Source organism: Rhinoraja longicauda, chromosome 3, assembly GCF_053455715.1.
Source record: "Rhinoraja longicauda isolate Sanriku21f chromosome 3, sRhiLon1.1, whole genome shotgun sequence".
Lineage (NCBI taxonomy): Eukaryota > Metazoa > Chordata > Chondrichthyes > Rajiformes > Arhynchobatidae > Rhinoraja > Rhinoraja longicauda.
The window spans coordinates 56064830-56087828 of record NC_135955.1 but is presented as its reverse complement, the minus strand read 5'-3'; the positions used below and the strand labels follow the sequence as shown (position 1 = coordinate 56087828).

Genomic DNA, 22999 nt, shown 5'->3' with positions numbered 1-22999 from the left:
TGACGACGGGAGGTATTAAAACGACAGGTGCTTTCCACAGTAGAAAACAAGTCACAATGTTTCATAGAAGTTTGATTCATTGTCACCTTCATGAGGATAGGTTTACATCACTGACAAAGAAATTTGTTCAGATCAGAAAATCATGAGCACAGGACACACAACGTATTGCAGTTTGCAGTGTACATTTACAGTACATGCATACAAACATATGAATGAGGAGCACAAGTCGCTGCTCCACCTTTAAAGCCTGCTTCACCGTTAATAACATTATAGGTAATCTGATTGTAACTTCAAATCTGCGTTTTAGTTTACCTGTGGTAATATTCCACAGTCTTTCTTGTGGAATATCTAAAACATTACCTGTTCAGCATTAAAAATCAATGGACTTCTCTGAAGACTGGGGCAGCTCAAGGATCTGTGACTGATGTTTCAATATGTATGTGCATCGGTAGGTGGATCTTTGAATTTAACAACCAAAGGGCAGAGATCTGAGCAATTGTAGTACTGAAATTAGTTCAGAAGATTCAGAACACTGTATGTTGATAAATTGAATGCAATTCCATCAAATTATTTTCACAACAGAAGTATGATGCATTAGACTAAACCCTACTCATATTTAATTTGGGGTCAACCTCTCTCAGTTCATGATTGATATTAATAACTGTTCTGCAACTATCATCGCCAAACATTTAATAGAATGGCACCGAGACTGTACATAAGGCTGATTGCTTAATCTTTAGTGGTTGGGTAATTTGATGTAATTACATTTTGGAGGTATTCAATTAAGCTGTGCGTCAGAGATGACAAAATAATAGTGTGAATATATGATTCCTACATTGGCTGTTTGCCATTATACTTTTGTTTTAAAGGCTTCACTTAGAAAGGTGTATTGACATCTCATACCATTCTTGACAAATAAAAAACACAAATGCCATAAATCTGAAAAAAGAAAACTATTAAAATGCGGCAGAGTAATAAAAGGCTGTAGAATTTCACTCTAACTTCATATTTAATTATAGTAATTACTAGACCAAGTGGACCCGTTGGGCCCATTCCTTGTTGGGTTCCCATTGTGACATGGAAAAATCATGTTTGTTCTTTAAAACAACCTAAACACAATTTCAGATATGAGTGAAAATGTAAATATTAGATCCAATTTTTTTTTTAGAATAATATTAATCTCAATGAAAATCGTGGGGTTAGGGCTAAGGTAAGGGTTAGGGTTAGGGTGAGGCTTTTTTTAGAATAAAATTAATCTCAATGGATCCTCCACCCCCCCTTCCCTTCCTCCCCCCTCCCTCCCCTCCACTCGCCCACTCCACCCCCCCTTCCTCCCCCCACTCACCCACTCCATCCTCCCCTCCCTCCCTCCCTCCCTCCCTCCCTCCCTCCCTCCCTCCCTCCCTCCCTCCCTCCCTCCCTCCCTCCCTCCCTCCCTCCCTCCCTCCCTCCCTCCCTCCCTCCCTCCCTCCCTCCCTCCCTCCCTCCCCACTCACCCACTCCATCCCCCCTCCGTCCCCCCACTCACCGACTCCATTCTCCCCTCCCTCACCCACTCCATCCCCCTCACCCACTCCATCCCCCCTCCTTCACCACCCCCACTCACCCACTCCATCCCCCTACCCTCCTCCCTCCCCCTTACCCACTCCACCCTCTCCCTCCCCCTCCCCTCCCTCCCCCCTCCTTCCCCTCACCCCTCACCCACTCCATCCCCCCCTCCCTCGCTAACTCATCCACTCCATCCCCCCTACCCCCCAATCCTCTCCCTCCCCCTCCTCCCCGCCTCCCCTGACGCTTTTGTCACCCCTCCCTCATTGGCCGCCACTCCCGTCACTCGGGCTGGTCCCGCCCTTCACCGAGCGGCAACCCTCCCCCAACTGCGCATGCGCGGCTCCGGCAGCCATCCTAGGTAAGTATTAGATCAATGGGCCCCAACTGCGCAGGCACTGAAGCGTTGGGTTCCCATTGTGACAACAAACACGCTGACCCGTTGGGTTTTGATTGTGACGTCATACACGGCTGACAGGGACGGCAGGTGGAAAAGGTATTTTTAAAGTTTAAAAAGGTGATTTTTAATGTTTAAAAAGTGAAAAAAATATAAGAACCATTTGAAGCACAAGGCAATGGTGATTAAGGTGGTGCTAAAATTGTGGCGCTGATATGACAGATGTGAATGCATCAACATTTCTTCAGGCAACATCTTAAAGATTATAGAAAAAAATTATCTTCTATTGAAAAAACACGAGACGTCTTTTTGTGATCGTTACTTTGCATCTGAGACCCACACAGCATGAGTGTACAATTTTGAGAAGTGCATTTTCATTTAATATTATCGTGTAAGTGGAAAAATAAATAGATCCACTGACCTTAAAAAGACCATCAACGTAAGACAAGATAACGTGCCAATGTGGCAACTCCAACAGCCTGACTGCGGGAGAAGATGACAGGGGAAGAGAAAAGACATTCTGGCCTTCCATCACAGTGAGGAGGTGACTGGAGGAGAGTCACTGTGATGGATGTTTCTTTTTTTTGTTTTGTGTTGGTTGTGATTGTGTGTGAAATTGTTTATTGTTATTGCTCTATTGCTGGACTGTGGGTGACCTTTCATTTCACTGCACATCTTGTATGTGTATGTGACAAATAAACTTGACTTGAATTCTTGTAGTCTGCCATTCATCATTGAGGAGGAAATAAACAACCAAACGATTAAAAGTAAATCTAAATTCACAGACACAAAGTGTATGAATAAAGTATATGAATAAAGTGAATAACATTTGTCAACATCTGCCTGGTGCTGGTCAGGACAAAGATGCACTCAGCCTGGTCAACTCTACAAAGTCCGTCTCACTAGATTAAGAATAAGGGGTAGGCCATTTAGAACTGAGATGAGAAAAAACCTTTTCACACAGAGAGTTGTGAATTTGTGGAATTCTCTGCCTTGGAAGGCAATGGAGGCCGATTCACTGGATGCATTCAAAAGAGAGTTAGATAGAGCTCTTAGGGCTAGCGGAATCAAGGGATATGGGGAGAAGGCAGGAACGGGGTACTGATTGTGGATGATCAGCCATGATCAAATTGAATTGGAGTGCTGGCTCGAAGGGCCGAATGGCCTACTCCTGCAATGATTGTCTATGTATGTATGTATCTATGTATCATCAGGAATTAATGGTGCGAGCTTGATCTCTCAGCCCACCTAAGTTCAAACTCATTGCACCAGTCCTGGGCTTTGGTGACAGAGAGGGGTGGATGGGCATGAGGTGATTCTGATTGGCTGCCGGCCAGAGTGCTTTTCCTCCCTCCATGGGCTATCTATCCACCTCCTCTCCCTTCCATGAAGGAATTGAGAATTTTGAGAACTAGCATCAGATTTGGGTAAGCTGCCCCACAGTTTGGTAAAAATTGAAAATCAACTTCTCCTTCCATTGTTTTGCACTTAGGCCATCTGTGAAAAGGTCTTTCCTCATCTCAGTCCTAAATGGCCTACCCCTTATTCTTAAACAGTGACCCCTGGATCTGGACTCCCCCAACATGGGGAACAATTTTCCTGCATCCAGCCTGTCCAATCCCTTAAGAATTTTATATGTTTCTCTAAGATCCCCTCTCATCCTTCTAAATTCCAGTGAATACAAGCCCAGTCGATCCATTCTTTCATCATATGTCAGTCCCACCATCCCAGGAATTAACTTGGGGAACCTACACTGCACTCCCTCAATAGCAACTACGCTGCACTCCCTCAATTTTGTGTGCATTCGTTTAGCATCTCCCTGAATTTTGCTCCATGGCCTGCAAGCACCTCCCCTATGTGTTTTGTGGCACAGTACTGTCGGATTTCTTGTTATAAGCTACATCCACAGCAAATAGTTTCTGAGGAACTAGCCATCTGCCTTTCCTTCTGTGAACTGTGTGTTAGGGTACAGCTTTGTTTGTCTCAATTGTAAGCTATCTGCTTATATATTGTGAAATAGGGCTAAGACTGTTGGCAAGAGCATTAATGACTACATTCAGTTCATCCAGTCTTTGGGGACGCCACTAATTTATTTATAACTTTATCAGCATCTTTAGTGGTTGACATTACTTTTCTGTCAGGCTTCGGCCAGCCAGTTGAATGCCTTCTGTAGGTGCTAGGATGAATCCTTTACTAATAAGCTCATTAACAATGATGATACAATGTGCAGCCTAGACAGGTTCTTTGGGGCCATTTCCTTTTAAGTCCGGCACAAGCAGTGAATGACGATATTTTAATACAATTATAATGCTGACGAAAAATGACACAGGTTCAATGTATTAATGCTAAAACAGCTTTGTGGGCTAAAATAGTTAAGTTAACAATCAGATATCTGTGGCTAAGGAACAAATTTAAAGTGTTTGCCTCGTTCACTAACTGGTGATCTGGTGGAATCGGGAGACTTGAATAATTACATTCTGAGATGTGAACCGTTTCTCTCTCAAGCGATGCTGCCTGACCCACTGAGTCTTTATATATTTTTATTTCAGAATTCCAGCGGCAAACATTTTGTTTTTTGTAAGAACAAATTGTTTTATTCAAAACTAAAATCTGTTGAGTTGCTAGAAAAACTAATTTAATTGCTCAACTATTATTTTCATATAACTTGCATATACAGGTCTACCACTGATTTTCCAGCGCTGTGGTTCCAGAACTTTTCTGGATTATCCGTTTTGCCGGTCCAACAGAGGTCATGCCCTCTGAGAGGAGTACAAATGTTCCACCGAAGCTGCCGCGTTATCGAGATATCAGCCCGCAAGGTTGGCCTCAGAGGTCAGCTATGGGAACAGATCTGCCAGCTCTGGCTGGGCTGCAGTTCCAGAGCCCCGGCCACAGGGGCAAATTCGACACGCCGATTGGCACAGTAGTCCCGATGAGATCGAGAATGGCCGCATCACCCGGCCCAAGCGTCTTCACTTAATGGAAAGAATGTAGCAAGAAACTGGATAAATATTCAAACTGGATGGATTTTCAGGGGAGTGGAACTAATTGGGCTGCTCTTTTTAAGGGGTAGTCAGAATAGTCACCCTCAATGCTCTGTTCTCGGATCCTAAATCAAAGCTATCATGTAGACATGATTGTCTTAATTGTAATTCTCCTGAACTTTCTCCCATTTTTGTTTTGCAGAGATGCCTAAAACTTCTGCTAACGTTACTCACCTAACTGTAATTAAAGGTGGAGAAGTTGCTATTAAATGCAGTGCCACAGGAAGTCCAAATCCAATAGTGGACTGGAAAAAGCCAAAACTCCACTCAAATGTTCAGGTATAACCAAGATACTCTCATCATTTAAGCATTAGTAACATAAATCAACATTTTAAAATTTGCCCCCAAATTTCTGCACATCTAGATTGGGACTATTGTGTATGGATGTGAGTTGTTGAAATTCCACACAGTCAATGGTTATCGTTCTTCCAAAGTGCCAGTGCTGCACTGGAGTCCACTAATGGTGCTCTCACTTGCACAGTTCCCCTGTTGTTATGCTACAACAGCATCCATTTGGGAAATCTACTTGCTGAACCCTCACTAAGTTAGACAGGCACAGGTTCAGCTACTCCATTCCAATGGCAGGGAGCAGGGTAAACTACAATTTTTTATTTAATTGTGATTATTTGGGTTTAATTGGTTTGTCTTTTAATAAGTCACAAAAAAAAAATTTGAAGTCACTTTAAATAAAATTGTGCATTTAAAATAATTCTTAACCTGTACACAGCCTCTCTGACCAGAACAGGTCCTGCTTTCTTTGCAGAGGTTCTCTTTGGAAACTTGGGTTTGGAGAGCAGGAGAGTGGTGAGCTTGTGCAGCAAGTCACATCAAGAAAATGCTGGGTCAATATGCTAACAGCATTGAATTTCCTTTGCGATTTTCCATTCACATGTGGGTATCCCACATTCATCCTATAGGTGGAGCCACCGGCTGGGGTGCAGCTCCAATGGAGTGCTACTAAGTTCAATTCTCTGAAACCAGTAAAAATATTGCACTTTTGTGACGTTGTGCTATTCCCTTCCTCAATGGAAGCTGTTAGTAAAGGGTGCCTTGCTCACCAGGTGGAAGGATGAATTATTGAAACCTCACGTTGTAATTTGGAGAGTAACATCTTGTCATTTCTCTTCAGTCTACAGATGCTTCCAAGCCGCCAGTAATATTAAAACTGACCAACATCTCTAGTTCTGACAACGGGCAGCAGCTTATATGTGCAGCTGAGAATCTCGTGGGAGAATCAATGGTTGTTGTCAATCTGACTGTTTTTTGTAAGTAAATGGTACTTCAATTACCTTGTTCTTTATTTAACTTTTTATACATAAAGTAAGCTCAGACAAAATCAAATGCTGTTGATAAGTTCAGATAAAAGAAGTTCAATACTTTTACTCTTTGCAACTTAAAAGTCTGGGTTAAAGTTTCAAGTGGATTGTAATCATTTAAGTTATCTCTCTTTGGTGATATTTTGTTGTGTTTAACAAATATTGTAATACAACACATTTAGAACATAAAACGTGCAGCATAGGAACAGACCCATCGGCCCACAATGTCTGTGTCGAACATGATAAACCCATCTAATTTGCCTGCATGTGGTCCATGTCCCTCCATTCCCTACATATCTAAAAGCCTCTTAAACACTACTATCGTATGTGCTTCCATCACCACCCCTGGTTGACCTTAAAGGATGACAGTGGCGCAGCTGGTTGAGCCCTTGCCTAACAGCGGCAGAGACCTGGGTTCGATCCTGACCTAGGGTGCTGTCTGTGTGGGTTTAAACCAGAAGCTCTGGTTTCGTTCCATTTTTCCAAAGAGGTTGTAGGTTAATTGGCCTTTGTAAAATTACCCTTAATGTGCAGGGAATGGATGTGAAAGTGTGATAACATAGAACCTGTGTGAGTGGGTGGTCAATGGTCAACAAGGATTCAGTGGGCGAAGGGACTGTTTCCATGATGTATTTCTAAATAAACCTAAACTGAAGCGTCTAGTCTTTGACATTTTCAGCTTGGGAAACAAGTTCTGTATGTCTACCCTATCTATGTCTCATAATTTTACATTTCAGGTTCTATCAGCTCCTCCTTAAGCCTCTAACGCTCCAATTTTGTCCAACCTCTCGTTATAGCTAATTTGCGATGATTCAAAGAAGAAAAATTATGTCTGTTAAATAATTGACATAGTAAATACCTTCTCAAATGTACAGAATTACTCAGAATAAGATATGAAAACTTCATATTACGTGTTCTTATAAAGTAAACTGGATGATCACATGTGATATTCTTTGCTGGTTCACGGAGATGATGATCTGGTGAAATACAAAAGGCAAAGATCATGGGATGAGCTATTTAACCTTGTTCAAGCCAGAATATTCTTGTCAGCTTTGTCATTCTTTGAGACATTCTGACATTGCACCCATAAATACATTTGTTTAGATCATGTATTTGGTTTAAAGAATAACATTGTCAAACAATTCACAGCTAAGATAGACAAAGCATATTGAGTCATGAAGGGAGAAGTTAAAAGGCCTGGCCGAATTGTCAAAGAGTTGAGATTTGAAAGAGATTTTAAAGGTTGAATGAAGTTGGTGATGCAAACTGGTGGGAAGCACAGTGGCGCAGCAGTAGAGTTGCTGCCTTACAGTGAATGCAGCGGCGGAGACCCGGGTTTGATCATAACTACGGATGCTGTCTGTACAGAGTTTGTTTGTTCTCCCCGTGACCTGCATGGGTTTTCTCCAAGATCTTCGGTTTCCTCCCACACTCCAAATACGTATAGGTATGTAGGTTAATTGGCTTGGTAAATGTAAAAAATGTCCCTAGTGAGTATAGGATAGTGTTAGCGTGCAGGGATAGCTGGTCGGCGCGGACCCAGTGGGCCGAAAGGGCCTGTTTCCGCGCGGTATCTCTAAACTAAATTAAACTAAACTAAACTATGAGGATTTTGCCAACAGTGGTGAAATGGAGTGACAGAGTTTCATAGAATTTGTTTTTAACTCTCACATATCTGATAACTATGCTGTGATATTATAACCTACACAACAACTTATGTACCACTGAGTTTAACTAATTATATTCTTTTTTTACTTCTAGTTCCTCCCAAGATAACATTATTGGGTGAGGCCATCCCTGATCATCGCTGGTGCATTCCTTTCAGTGTAACCGGTAATCCTCCACCCAGAATTCAATGGTACCACAACAATTATCCCCTGAATGAAACTGATTTTATACTGACTCAGATTCATGAGGAGAATATCAGTGAGCAGCACGGTTGCTTGCAGCTTGATAATCCGACCCATCTGAACAATGGGAACTACACTCTGTGTGTGAATAATGACTTGGGTCAGGACAAGGGCACAGTATATGCACACTTCATGCACCATCCTCCTGGTTCAGGTGGGTATTTTATTATTCTTTGTCATTGTTGCTGTTGTAGTGCCACACTGTTGTATTTTTTTAAAACATCTGACCGTTTGTGTACTGGTATAAAATAAAAATACAGTTGTACTACGTGATGCTAACTAGATAAACTAGATATTATAGCTTCAAAGAACCAAATAACACAATACAAAATCAGTAGCAGAGGTGGAAAGGAGAAGCCTAGATCAGAATAAGATGCGCCTTTTAAATAATTATTTTACCATTGAGTTATAACCAAGCCAATGGTTGATCAATTTTATACAACACACAAAAAATGATGTGTTTGACTCACTCTCAAGAAATGTGAAGACAGATATAAAGATTAATTAATAGTGCCAACCTAACTTGTTTAAACTTGTGTATTATATCTACGAAGGTAATGGCATAAAATTTGACTGGGTCATAGAATACCCTGCTCATTTGGTTGTAGGATGGTATTAAACATAGTCACCAATGTGTGTGAGAATAGCTAACATTTAGAACTTTCCCCCTGAATTAAATATGTTCCAAGCTTTCGTAAGTGCAGTATTTTAAACAAGCAGATGATTACACAGAATATTTAATGGTACAAATGATGATTAAATTATTATTGTGATGATAGCCTGTTTCTCTTGCATTCACAGATGTGAATACTATATGCAAAAACTTAAAACTTACTATATTTTTAGACTACATAGAACTGTTGCATGTTAGGCTGTTTCCTGGGTGGAGTTTGTTTGAGCCAATTTCCAGCTGCCCACATTCTCTAATTACTAGACAAAAGACAAACTAGAAGACAACATGCAGCAATATTACATCTGTCCCACCGGAAAGAAAATGTTTTGGATTAAAAATGAACTTTACCTGAGTATTTTTAGGTGTCCACATTGGAAATTCAACTGGTCAGTCCTTGGAGCAATTTACTCTTGCATATTTGATATCATTCCCATGTCATTTGCACATAGAATGACGTCATTCCCTTTTTGGAACATTGTGGGGAAAATTAGACTAAATGTGGTGGTTTGATTCTTATGGATTATTAATTACATCAATATTTTCACTCCTTGGCTTCAAAGTCCCTTATTAGTGTTATAGTCAGTGTTGGATCACCATGATGATGCCATGATGCGGCAGTGGCAAGTAGAGTTTATTGTGATACTCTGAAACTGATGAACCATTTCCCCGCTGTACGTATATTTCCTTGTTTTGATCTCATTTGTGAGTCATAATTACTTTTTCCTGGTTTGAGTAATGACAATGATTAAAAATAATGGATTACTATTTCATAGAAGCACCATTGCTTTCATATCCAATAAGAATATGCCATGAAACTCTGCAACGCATAGTGTAGTTCAGACCACACATAGAAAATGAGGTAGCTGTGGGAATTCAGTTTATGCCATGTTTGGGGTATGGTCTGAATTTTGAACTGTTTGAACATTACTGTTTGAACATAACACTACTGGGAATTTTGATGCAGATCCAGATATTAGATTGATTTATAATTGTTCACAAAATCCCAATTTTTTTAGATATGTTTGTAATTGTTTTTTTAAATAATGAAAGTGTAAGATGATTGATTTATGACCATCTTCCTGTGATATCCAATACTTTTATGTATTTCAGCAAAGCATTAATAATAGTGGATCAAAAATAATAGTAGCTCGAGTAGATGTTTGGCTAAGGATGTGATAGATCAGGGAATTTGACATCCTCAGGTTTAAGATTTTCAGTAGTGATGGAGTAAGAAAAATAATTTGCAAGAAATTATTCTATATTGTCAGTAAGGTGGTCCTTTGACTTGTGCTAAGGTGGATTCTATATGGAAATAGTAAGAAGTAGGGTAGAAAATTGTATCATTCTCTGTGTCCAAATCATTTGTTTGTGTAGAGAAGATGGAAGCAGTAAAGTGCAGGCAGACAAAGAGATATGCAAGATCAAAAAGCTAATATTCGGTATTTTACTATACCAAGGTGTATTAGAATTAGAAGTGCTGCATGTGGTTTAAATGCGAAATAAAGAATGGCTCAAAATCCATGTCAGTTTGAAGCACTAAATGCAGCAGAGAAGCAATGTGCTCTACTTCACTCTTATTGATTTTAATAACACAAAACTGAACAACTGAATGAAATCCACACAATATACTTCTATTCATTGAAAGGAGACGCTCCATTTAAAGTCAAAGGTAAAAAGTTTGGATCAGTGAAAGGTATTGTACAGTGGGATAACTAAGGATTAGTTAATAATGGAGTTTCTTCAGATATATATGATATATTAATTGAAACAAAGTAGGGGTACCTCAAAGAATAAAGCTCATTATTTGAAGGGCAAATAAAGCTACATTGAATCTTATAGGAGAAACATATTACGAAACTAAAGCAAATGGTGCTAAAAGCACCACAAAGATACTTCCATGCCTTGTATTTTGACTCTTAATTCTTTCCACTGATTGGGAATAAATTCCTGGACAAAAATTAATAAAGGACAAAATATATGGATTTATGTAGGCATACAAATCTATCTATATATTACTAAAACTCTCATCTTGTACAGAACAAACTGGTCCGCGCCTGCGCAGTTTAGGCCCATTGATCTAATACCTATGTAAGATGGCCGCCGGATCTGCGTGTGCGCAGTTGGGGGAGGGTTGCCGCTCGGAGGGGGGTGGGACCCACCCGTGTTACGGGAGTGGCGGCCAATGAGGGGGGGGGGGATGAGGAGAGCTCTCCTACTGCTGGCCAGGGTGAGTGGCTCCCTTTCCCCTTTCCTCTCCCCCCTCGCCTGCCCCAGGCCCCGGGGGAGACTCCCCAGCCGGCAATGGGTCCACGTGTCGTCAGTTGGGGGAGGGTTGCCGGGCCCGCAGGAGAGGTTCGGACAGAGGGTTGCTGGGCCCGCAGGAGAGGTTTGGACCCAATGGGGGTTGCCAGGCCCGCAGGAGAGATTAGGACCCAACGGGTCCACGCCTGTCTAGTGTTGCAAGAATTAGTGATGTACATATTAGTGAGGTGAATCACACGGGGCTCTATTCTATTGAAGTTAGTAGCACATTTTAGTTTAGTGTTTAGTTCAGTTTAGTTTATTGTCACAAAGCATATAAAGCAAGCAGATGGCGATGAGAATCAACATGAATTGTGCATTGCGGTACCACTGGGCTTTGGCTGAGCATATTTGCAAAAACGTTCCAGCCAGTGTTATGTAACAGAAATACAACCGATTACATTTCATTTTTCCTTCCTGAGACTAACGGTTGGAATGACTTTGCATGAATTGTGGGATTTTCCTTGGTGCAATGCCACTGACTGCATGCAAACCATGGATCACAAAGACATTTCTGTTCCTCAAACTCAGCCCAGTCTGCATGTACAGTTCATTACACTGTGCTGATGGTGACATCATCCTATGCACCTCAGCTTTGCCACTGAAACTACTCAAAGGTGGCTGCTGGACAACAAGGGCTCTCTGTTTTGTAACTTTCAATCTGTTGGATTCATGCTGGCTTCCAATGAAGCAATCCCATCAGTCTTATCCACCCGCTTATTTCTCTTCAGTATGGTAACTTTCTCTCTCTTGCACATCCATCAACTCCCCTTCAATTGTTTTGCCATTTACATACACGAGGAGTAGTTTTCAGTGGTCAAATAATCTATGGGATGGGGAAGGAAACTGGAGCACTTGGGAGAACCCAGTGTGATCATCATAAAGACATGCAAACTCCACATGAATAATAACTAAGGTTAGGATTGAATTTAGGCCTGGGGCTGTGAAGCAGCAGCACTATATGTAGGGCCACCCTGATGACGATGATTCTGATGCGCACTCTGGACACAGGTGGCCAGCACAAATACACAAAAGCTATGCTGCCCCACAGTATGGAATAGTCCGGGTCATCAGCATGCCTGAATTATTCTGCAGAGATCCTGCACTCCTCAGAATGGCTGCCAAGACTGGTGCATGTTGCACAAACTCACCACTGAGCATGCACTACTTCCCAACAGCAATATGCCAAACAGCAGGTAGGAGGAAGAAAATGAAGAGGAATAAGTGGGGGGGGAGGGGGGAGTTCACTTTAAGCCAGGCTTTCTTTGCATGACATTTCCCAATGTGACACTGGTAAACAGTACCCCAATTTCCCATTCAAAACAGCCCTGCACCCTGTTGCTGATAAACAAAGGCAACAGAAAATAAATATTTCAAACAATATTTATAACATCAGGTCAATAGTGAGCCCTCTGCTGAGGATGAGGTATAGGTAGGAGAATATTGTCATCTTTATTAGTTTTAGCCCTGCCACTGGCCACACTGCTTCAATGGGCTCAGCAGTTATGCTGAGTAATACATCCTTCATGATGGAGGCCCAAGACAGAAAGGTTGACATTGTCTCATCTATTGCTATAGTGCAGCAAACTGGAGGAACAGCGCCTCATATTCCACTTGGGTAGCTTATCACCCAATAGTTTGAACATTGAAATTTTCAATTTTTGGTAAATTAACTAGAAACGACCCCCATCTCCTCCCCTACCTTCCCCCCCATGTCCCCCCTACCTTCCCTGTGACCCACGAGGATGCACACCCATTTTCCTTTTGCCCTTTCCCCCTCCCCTCTCCCTTCACCTATATTCCTTTATCTGGCTTCACATTTCATGCATCTTCTATCCTTGTATTCTTATCTCATGCTTTTTGTCTTTTCATCTCTGGTCTTTGACCAACCATCCACCAACACTAACCCCCTCCCCTCACCTATATCCACCTATCATTTGCTAGGCTTTGTCCCTCCCCACCTCTCTTCCAGCTTCCGCCCTACTGCTATCAGTTTGGAGAAGGGTCCCGACTCAAAACACCAGGTATTTGAGGCTCGATTCATGCATTGTATTTCAGGAGGGCTTGATGGCCTCTGCAGATAGATGTCTACAATGCACCTTCTCTTCCAGACTCTGCAGTACAGCATTGGAAAACCATGATGTCGCTCCATGCTGCCCAATCCCAATCTTTCCCAGATCAGCATCTGTTGTAGAACTCAGACCAACATCCGCTCCAGTTATAATCCCCTTTTAAGAGGTGCAGGCTGACTTTACGTTGTACAGACCAGCTTTGAATGGAGCCAGACTCTCAATATTGGGTCCCCTGTTGAGGCTTGCAGCCAATAAATAATATGGTTAGTACAGGTCTTATCCAGCAATTATGTACTTAAATAGTCTCTGCAAAGTGGCCTTGCTATAGGCATAGCAATCAATTCACGCAGGCTCTAGGGACTATCCAAATCAGCCAAATTGATTTTGAAATAAATGGGGTATTAAATATTTTGCAATATTTCTACAAATGGTTGTAGAAGTAGAATGCAGGTGCAGCAGAGATGGTGACAGTTGTTAAACAATTCATAAACAAGTTCCTGGAATGCAATCTGTGTGGGTTCTTGATATTACTGACAATGTCCCAACGTTGTTGAAAAAGATTAGGAAAAAGATTATGGAGGCTCTGACCAAAATTTTCAACTTTTATTAAAGTTTCTGTTTGTCTTGACAATAGATCAACATTTAAACAGGAAATAAGAGACATTAGGGATAAAATTCCTATGCACAACTAATGCTGGAGTTGTCAGTGCTTTGCCACAGAATGACTCTGTGGTGACCCAGAGGCAGCAATGCAAGTCAATGTTGTCCACTTTTCTCACCTCCTTGACCATGCACAGCATGGGCTAAATACAGGCACTAGTCAATCCCTGTTCTATACAATGCATCTGGAAAAGGGCAGAAGGAAATAGGAATGACATCCATGTTGACCTGCAGCCAGTGACAGAAAGAGTTCAAGTCATCCAAGAAGGAGTTTCCAAAATAACTTACTATTGTCATCATGATCTCTGCTTGGTCTCAATATACTCTTCCATTTATAAGACATCCCCAAGCTATCAAAATGCCAAATTTTCAGGAATGCTTTTGCACTGGGTTCAGATCTGACACTCTAAGGACAATTATGTTACCTCTTGCCTAATTCCAAATGTAATTCCAGTGCCTATCACAGGTGCAGGCCCACTTGTGCTCATTTCCAGGGTATTTGTTTGGAGCCAAAGTTGAATTTGACACCAAATCTCCAAGCACAAGGCAGAGAACTTTGATTCTTTATTTCTTCTGCATAATACATTTTTAAGATAAAATTTAACAAAAGTTAACAAATTAAGTTAACAAAATAAGTGTATGTAGAAAATACCTAGCTGATAATGATTTTGTTTTAAATTTAGGCAATGAACCTATCACAGACCCTGGATTTTATGGTAAGCGAAGGATGTCCTATTTATTGTAAGATATAAACTGAGGAAAAACATTTATGTTATCATTCTGCTTGACAAAATGTTGAGAGGGCTCAATGACACAGAATTAGATTGTAACACCATTATGAACATAAATTGTTAACTTCGTCCAAAATGATCATAGGATGATTATGTAGAAATAGCCTTTTTCTTTGAAGCCTTTGAAAGATTGAAGCATAGTTTTATTTATGTCCATCTATGGTCCAATTCTGGCGCTGATGGTGCATTATTGCAGAGGGAACTATTCTACGCTATAACATGAATAGGTTAGGTTTTTCAGTGATAGGTTATTCAGTAATAGAATCTGAAGAACCTATCCATGTTCTGCAGAGATGATGCCTGACCCGCTGAGTTATTCCAGCACTTTGTGTCAATTTTAATTCTATTTTTGTACAGTAGTTACTATTGTTTGATGACCACTAAGAACTATCATCTTAACAAGAAACAGTTTTAATATTTTGAATAATATGTTCCAATAAATGTAATTAAGAAGTATTTGGTATATTATTTGGGCCGGGTGAGATATCCAAAACAACCATCATACTTTTGTCTGGAATTGTTCACAATTCCTCGGCTGGCCTGAAAGTCGGTAACTTCAGTGAGTGTGACACCATTATTACAGGAAGCATTACACACAAGTGGAAGTTTTTACTCCATTACTTGCATGATATATGCATTATTGTATTATTCAATTTCTGAAAGTCATCTATTGAAATCAATCTCAGAATTAATCCAAAACATGTAGCCAATATATTTATATTTAATTCAAGTTATCAAGGGTGAGTTTTAACCCTGTAGAAATGCCATTAGCTCTAATACTTTTTTTGTGGCATCTCATACTATTTTGGAAGATAATGAACTTGTCAATACATGACAATACTGCTGGAAGTGTTGGTAACTGTGCGTTCTGTGAAAGATGACAATAAATTGAAATAAACAATGTTGTTTTGGGGCTGGTGATCAGGATGTAATTAAAGCCCAGTGCTTTCTTAATATAGATAATTGAATTGTATTAGGTTTCTAACTTGTATACTATAGATAAAGAAAGAAATTGCATAATGGTTGCAAATTATAATTAATCTACTCCTGTAATTGAAATATATTTGTTACGCTGTTCTTAAGTAGTTAAACCACACAGATGCACCATATCCAATCTGATACTGAAATCATGGCCAATTTTGCTGTGAGATTGTCTGTAAACTTCCAGTTCTATTTATCTTAATACCATGTTGCTGACAGCGCGGAATACAATTACAGGAATGAAATCTTATCAGGATTAATTTTGAATCTATCTTAATGCATTTAATCGGATATTAGAAAAGTTCATGAGGCAGAGTGGAGCAGAAGGAATTGCTGATCAGTTGAGGAGAAGTAAGATGGGAGGGAGGCTCATGGAGTGCATAATCTTGTGGGGACCCATAGTGCCAAACGGCTTGTTTCTGTGCCATGCATTGTAAACAATTTTCTATAATGCAAAACGTGCAGTTAATTTGGTAAATACAGTAAATGCTTGATATTACAGACCTCTTTACAAATGGATTTTGGTTCTAGCGGACGGCTGCCGACACCATCCCCTGCCAGTACTGCCTTCCCGGCTGCTTCCATGCCGGGCCTGCCACTGCCACTGCCACTGCCACTGCCACTTCCACTGCCACTGCCACTGCCACTGCTACTGCCACTGCCACTGCCACTGCCACTGCCACTGCCACTGCCACTGCCGACCCCCGCAGCTTCCTCGGCCACTTCCATGCCGCGCCTGCCGCCGCCACTGCTGACCGTTACCTGCACTCCAGCCACCCATAGGCTGCGACCCGTGACTCAGGTGATCCTCACCTTTCCCCGGCAGCCCGCAGGCTGGGGCCGTCAACTCACCTGGATTCCAGGCATAGTTCTAGAATGGGGGTCTGAACAAGGGTCTCGGCCTGAAATGACACCTGTCCATATTCACCACAGATGCTGCCTGACCTGCTGAGTTACTCCACCACTTTGTGTCCTTTGTGAGCTTCAGCAGTTCTTTGATTTTACTACTTGTGCTATGATACTCCGTTAGTCAGTAATCCCAACTTGGTAATAGCAGACAATCGGCAATAACAGACACCATTCTCGTCAAAGCAAAGGTTACCATAGTAATATTTTGTGAAATGGTATGCACCTAACGTTTAAAATACAACCTGCATTGTTATTAAAAGCCAGGCTGTGGGTGAAAGTCCGATGGGGGAAGCATCTGATACTGCTCTCCCTCGTATTGTGGAGAGAGAAAGCTTCATAAAAGTGATGGAAAGGATCTATTAGGCTAAATTGGAATAAGAGATTATTGAATGTATGAAGGTATTGTTAATGTACCATCAGAGCAGATTGATGTTGGATATTGATCCATATTCCAGAGGTTGCCACAGCTCTGTAATGGTTTCACATGTAAACTATAAGCTCTCTCTTTCAGTCACTGTGGAGGAAGATATAAAATATTTTATCTCTTACTTACAGATGCATATGAACAGGATATGTTTGGTGTGAACTCGGATAATTCAACTGCGATAGGCCCACCTAATGTAACGGAAAAGACAATGGAAGATAGTATTACTGTAAGTATCAAAAGAAGAGATTTGTTAATGATAGACCGGACTTAATCAAAAATACCTCAAGATAAAGAAAAATAACATTTTGTAGCGTTTCTGATAATTTAAGGAATCTTACACTAAACAAATACTTTTGAAATGTGGTCTCTTGTGTCTCATCAGAACAGCCAATTTGTATAGAGCTAACCATGATAAACAATAATGTAATAACAACCAGACAATCTTTTCTTGTCACTAGTGTTGGTTGCCAAGAGAGCAGTGACCAGTGAGATATTTGCATCCATTTGGGAGGATAGGCAAGGCCTCGATATATGTTCATCTGAAAGCAGCCCTCAATGTCGTATAGAATTGTCAGCTTATATTATCTCTCACAAGTGGGACTAGAACCTTCAATGATCTGAATTGAAGGTAAAATTAAAGGTATCACAAAATGCTGGAGTAACTCAGCAGGTCAGGCAGCATCTTGGAGAGAAGGAATGGGTGACGTTTCGGGTCGAGATCCTTCTTCAGACTGAGTGGATATTAAATGAGTATTTCATAATAATCACAATCACAATAATACTTTATCACAATCACAATAATATTTTATTAGCCAAGTATGTTTTGCAACATATGCCATTCAGTCATAACAATAAAAAGCAACAGAACACACAAAATACATTTTAACATGAAGATCCACCACAGTGACTCCTCCACATTTCTCACTGTGATGGAAGGTGAAAAAAGTTCAATCTCTCCCTTTGTCCTCCAGCGGTTGGGGGCCTCTAAACTTCCGTTGATGGGACGATCTTGACTCCCGTAGCCGGCGGCGGGCCTTCCTCATTGGGGCGATCAAGCTCCTGCATCGGAGGGGGGATCTCAGCACCCCCGTGCCGGTGATCTTCCCCGGGTCGGGACCAGTCGAACCTTGTGCAGCTTGGAGCTCCCGACCGGTCTTAACCCGAGACTGCAAGCTCTTTGATGTTAAGTCCGCAGGCCGCGTTGGAGCGTCGATCCCAGGCAAGGGATTGCCTGCTCAGATGTTAAGTCCACGGACCCGCGGGGGCTCAAAGTCAGTCCCAGGCAAGGCCTCCAGCTCCGTGATGTTAGGCTGCAGAGCGACCGGAGATACGATCCGGAAAGCAATCGCATCTCCGGCAAGGTAAGAGATTGAAAAAAGGTTTCCCCTGACCCCTTCCTCCACCCCCACATAAAACAAACCAGAGAACATCACCCAAACTTTTAAAACTTATCAAAAATAACAAAAAGAGTTTGAAAAGGACAGACAGACTGAGGCGAGGCAGCTATCATGCAGTGCCCCCCACAGAAAATCCACAGCAGCAATCATATTGTAGGCTGGTGTTAATGGAGGTCGAACTTTGGGGATGGTTTTGGTAAATCACCTCAGTCATCTAAGTGTATCTTATGGATCGTTGTGCTACATAGAAAACCTTTCACCAGGTTGGCACATGCCATAGTCATTCATGATTGGTGATAGTACAGGATCAACATCACATCCCAGCCGTTGTCCCAGAACCTATCATTCAGCTGATGATTACCTTCAGGATTTACAGTGCCCTCCATAGTGTTTGGGACAAACATTTATTTGCCTCCGTACTCCGCAATTTGAAATTTGTAATAGAAAAAATCACATGTGGTTAAAGTGCACATTGTCAGATTTTATTAAACGCCATTTTTATACATTTTGGTTTCACCATGTAGAAATTACAGCAGTGTTTATACATATCCCCCCCCCCCCTCCATTTCTGGGCACCATAATGTTTGAGACACATGGCATCACAGGTGTTTGTAATTGCTCAGGTGTGTTTAATTGCCTTAATGCAGGTTAAGAGAACTATCAGCACCCAGTCTCTCCTCCAGTCTTTCCATCACCTTTGGAAACTTTTATTGCTGTATATCAACATGAGGACCAAAGTTGTGCCAATGAAAGTCAAAGAAGCCATTATGAGACTGAGAAACAAGAATAAAACTGTTAGAGACATCAGCCAAACATTAGGCTTACAAAATCAATTGTTTGGAACATTATTAAGAAGAAAGAGCACTGGTGAGCTTACTAATCACAAAGGGACTGGCAGGCCAAGGAAGACCTCCACAGCTGATGACAGAAGAATTCTCTCTATAATAAAGCAAAATTCCCAAACACTGTCTACATAAGACTTCATGAACAGAAATACAGAGGCTCCACTGCAAGATGCAAACCTCTGGTTAGCCACAAAAATAGGATGGCCAGGTTACAGTTTGCCAAGAAGTACTTAAAAGAGCCACCACAGTTCTGGAAAAAGGTCTTGTGGACAGATGTGACGAAGATTAACATAATCAGAGTGATGGCAAGAGCAAAGTATGGAGGAGAGAAGGAACTGCCCAAGATCCAAAGCATACCACCTCATCTGTGAAACACGGTGGTGGGGGTGTTATGGCCTGGGCATGTATGGCTGCTGAAGGTACTGGCTCACTTATCTTCATTGATGATACAACTGCTGATAGTCGTTCTGAAGTGTATAGACACATCCTATCTGTTCAAGTTCAAACAAATGCCTCAAAACTCATTGGCCGGCGGTTCATTCTACAGCAAGACAATGATTTCAACCTACAAAACCAGCACTAATTCAATCTTTATATTGTAAAAAAGAGCTATAAGAATTGTCAATAAGGCTGGTTATAATGACCCAACCATCCCATTATTTATGAAATCATATGCCCTAAAATATATGGACCTGGTAGACTTTAATACTTTACAAATAATGTTTAGAGCAAAAGAAAGAACACTTCCTGACTGTATCCAAGGTTTGTTTTCAGTGAGGGAGAGCAGGTATCCACTTAGGGGATATTATATGTTTGAAAACAAAGAGGGTAAGGACAAATGTGACAAATAGATGTGTTACTGTTAAAGGGGTCAATTTGTGGAATAGTTGCAACAATGAATTAAAAGAGTGTAGTAATATGTGTAAATTCAAGAAAATGTTCAAAAATATTATATTTTAAAGATACAAAATATGTGATCAGCACTGAGAAATGATGGTTCTTGACTATATTAGTGTTTCTTTCTATGTTTTGTTTATCTGCTTCTGACTTATGATGTTGTGTTTTTTTATTATATTTTGTTAAATATTAAGGGTAGGCACAATCAGCTTTGGCTTCTGCCTACACTTTTTTTTTTCAATCAGAAAATATCATGTGTGATTATATTGTTTTATTTTTGATATGATGATTTCGTACTATTTAACTTTCACAACTATATGGTCAATCTGTTGCATTGTATTAACCGGAAAATAGTTTTTTAAAAAAACATACTGCTAGAGCAACAAAGGAGGTTTTCAAAGCTAAAAAATGGTCAATTCATGAGTGGTCAAGTCAATCTCCCGATCTGAACCCAATTGAGCATGCCTTTTATATGCTGAAGAGAAAACTGAAGGGTACTAGCCCCCAAAACAAGCATAAGCTAAAGGTGACTACAATACAGACTTGGCAGAGTATCACCAGAGAAGACACCCAACAACTGGTGATGTCCATGAATCGCAGACTTCAAGCAGTCATTGCAAGAAAAGGATATACAACAAAATACTAAACATAACTACTTTCATTTACATGACATTGCTGTGTCCCAAACATTATGGTGCCCTGAAATGGGGAGGCTATGTATAAACACTGCTGTAATTTCTACATGGTGAAACCAAAATGTATAAAAATGGCCTATATTAAAATCTGACAATGTGCACTTTAACTACATGTGATTTTTTTCTATTACAAATCTCAAATTGTGGAGTACGGAGGAAAATAAAGAAATGATGGGTCTTTGTCCCAAACATTATGGAGGGCACTGTAAGAGCATTAAATTAGGTTATTTAATTTAGATATTACACAGAATTGTGTGTTTTGGTGTGTACCTATTTAAAATTGGAAGTGCTTATGTTATTTACTTTCAATCTCCTCAGGGCCCTGGGCATATCTTGTTGATATTCCCACTGGAAGTATTCTGTATTAAGTAATTGAAACGATTTTATTAGGTACTGTTACATCTTTGTGGTTTCTTGGCAATAATGAACCAAACATGTTTTCTATTGGGATCTAATAATAAACAAACAGTACCTAAGAATCAGAGAGCAATGAAACAGGCTGTTTGGCTCACTTAAGTCCACACCAAACGTCAACAGCCCATTTAATCGAGGAAGATAGTGGACAGTGATATGCTGAATTGTGATATAAAAGCAGTGGATGATTTATTGATAGAAAGATACTGCATGGAAACAGGCCATTGATCACCCATTCATGCTAGTTCCATGTTATCCCGGTTTAGCCTAACATCTCTGATAGGAAAGTTAGTGGAAAGGATTCTGAGGGATAAGATATATATGCATTTGGAGAGACAGATTAATTTGGGATAGTCAGCATGGTTTTGATGTGGGTAATTGTGTCTCATTAATTTGATTGAATTTTTTGAAGAGTAACCAAGAAGGTTAATGAGGGCAGGGCCATTGACATAATCTATATGGACTTCAGTAAGGCCTTTGATAAAGTTTGCATGGTAAGATGCTCTGGCAGTTCAGATCACATGGGATTCAGGGAGAGCTAGCTAAATGAATGCATTCCCAGTGGTAAGTAGAGGGTGGAGGTGGAAGGTTGTTTTTTTAAGATGGAGAGCTGTGACTGGTGGTGTGGCTTAGGGATTAGCAATGCTGGACCCATTGCTGTTTGTCATTTATATCACCAATGTGGATGAGAATCTACAAGGCATGATTAGTAATTTTGCAGATGACACCAAAATAGATGTTACCCAGGATAGTGAAGATGGTTTTCAAAAATTATTGTGGGATCTACATCAACTGGGCACGTGGACTGAGGAATGTCAAAAGGAGCTTAATTCAGATAAGAGTGAGGTGGTGTATTTTGGGATTTCAGACTAGGGCAGGACCTTCACAGTGAATGGGGTGCATTGTAGAGCAGAGGGATTCAGGAGTATCATGATGTCACAGGTAGATCGGGTGGTGAAGAAGGCTTTTAGCACATTGGCCTTCATCAGTCAGGAAATCGAGCATAGAAGTTGGGATGTCATGTTACAATTGTGGTTACTACATGTTGGTGAGGTTACACGGTGTATTGCATTCAGTTTTGGTCAGTTTGCTACAGGAAATATGTCATTAATCTGTAAAGAGCAGAGAAGATTTACGAAGATGTTGCTAGACCTCAAGGGCCGGAGCTATAGGGAGAAGTTAATTAGAGTGAGGAAAATAGATAGATTGAATGCACAGTATTTTTCCCAGGGTAGGGCAATCAAGAATGGGAGGCTTTAGGTTTAAAGTGAGACTGGGAAGCTATAACAGGAACTTGAGGGGTAAACTTTTTCACACAGAGGGTGGTGGGTATATATAATGAGCTGTCAGAGGAAATAGTTGAAGAAGGTGCAATACCAACATTTAAAAGACATTTGGACACACACACGCAGATAAGAAAGGTTTAGAAGGATATGTGCCAAATGTGGGCAAATGGGACGAGCTAAGATGGGGCATCTTGGTCGGCATAGATGAGGTGGGTCAAAGGGTATGTTTTGTGCTCTATGACTCCAATACAATACACATTGAACTATGTCTGCAGTTTTTCTAACAATTGAATTTAGTTGAACAGATAGCACTGAACAATAATGAGGATATGCAACCTCTATTTGAATCTTGGTTCCATTTAATATTTGCCATATATTGTAAAGATTTGTAGTTCATTGCAATTTCTTTTGCCACAAAGATTTAACTCGTTATGTT

The 22999-nt window shown here is 40.8% G+C and overlaps 1 protein-coding gene across 1 annotated transcript in view; it reads left to right on the top strand.

Annotated features, from left to right (window-relative positions):
• The window catches only part of ntrk2a (neurotrophic tyrosine kinase, receptor, type 2a), a 216031-nt gene that overhangs the window by 39332 nt on the left and 153700 nt on the right, over positions 1-22999 (top strand). Inside the window, exons 6-10 of the mRNA XM_078396175.1 lie at positions 5132-5268; positions 6119-6254; positions 8067-8369; positions 14605-14637; positions 17158-17255. Of these exons, the coding sequence (XP_078252301.1) occupies positions 5132-5268; positions 6119-6254; positions 8067-8369; positions 14605-14637; positions 17158-17255 (707 nt within the window). The remainder of the gene's footprint in view (positions 1-5131; positions 5269-6118; positions 6255-8066; positions 8370-14604; positions 14638-17157; positions 17256-22999) is intronic.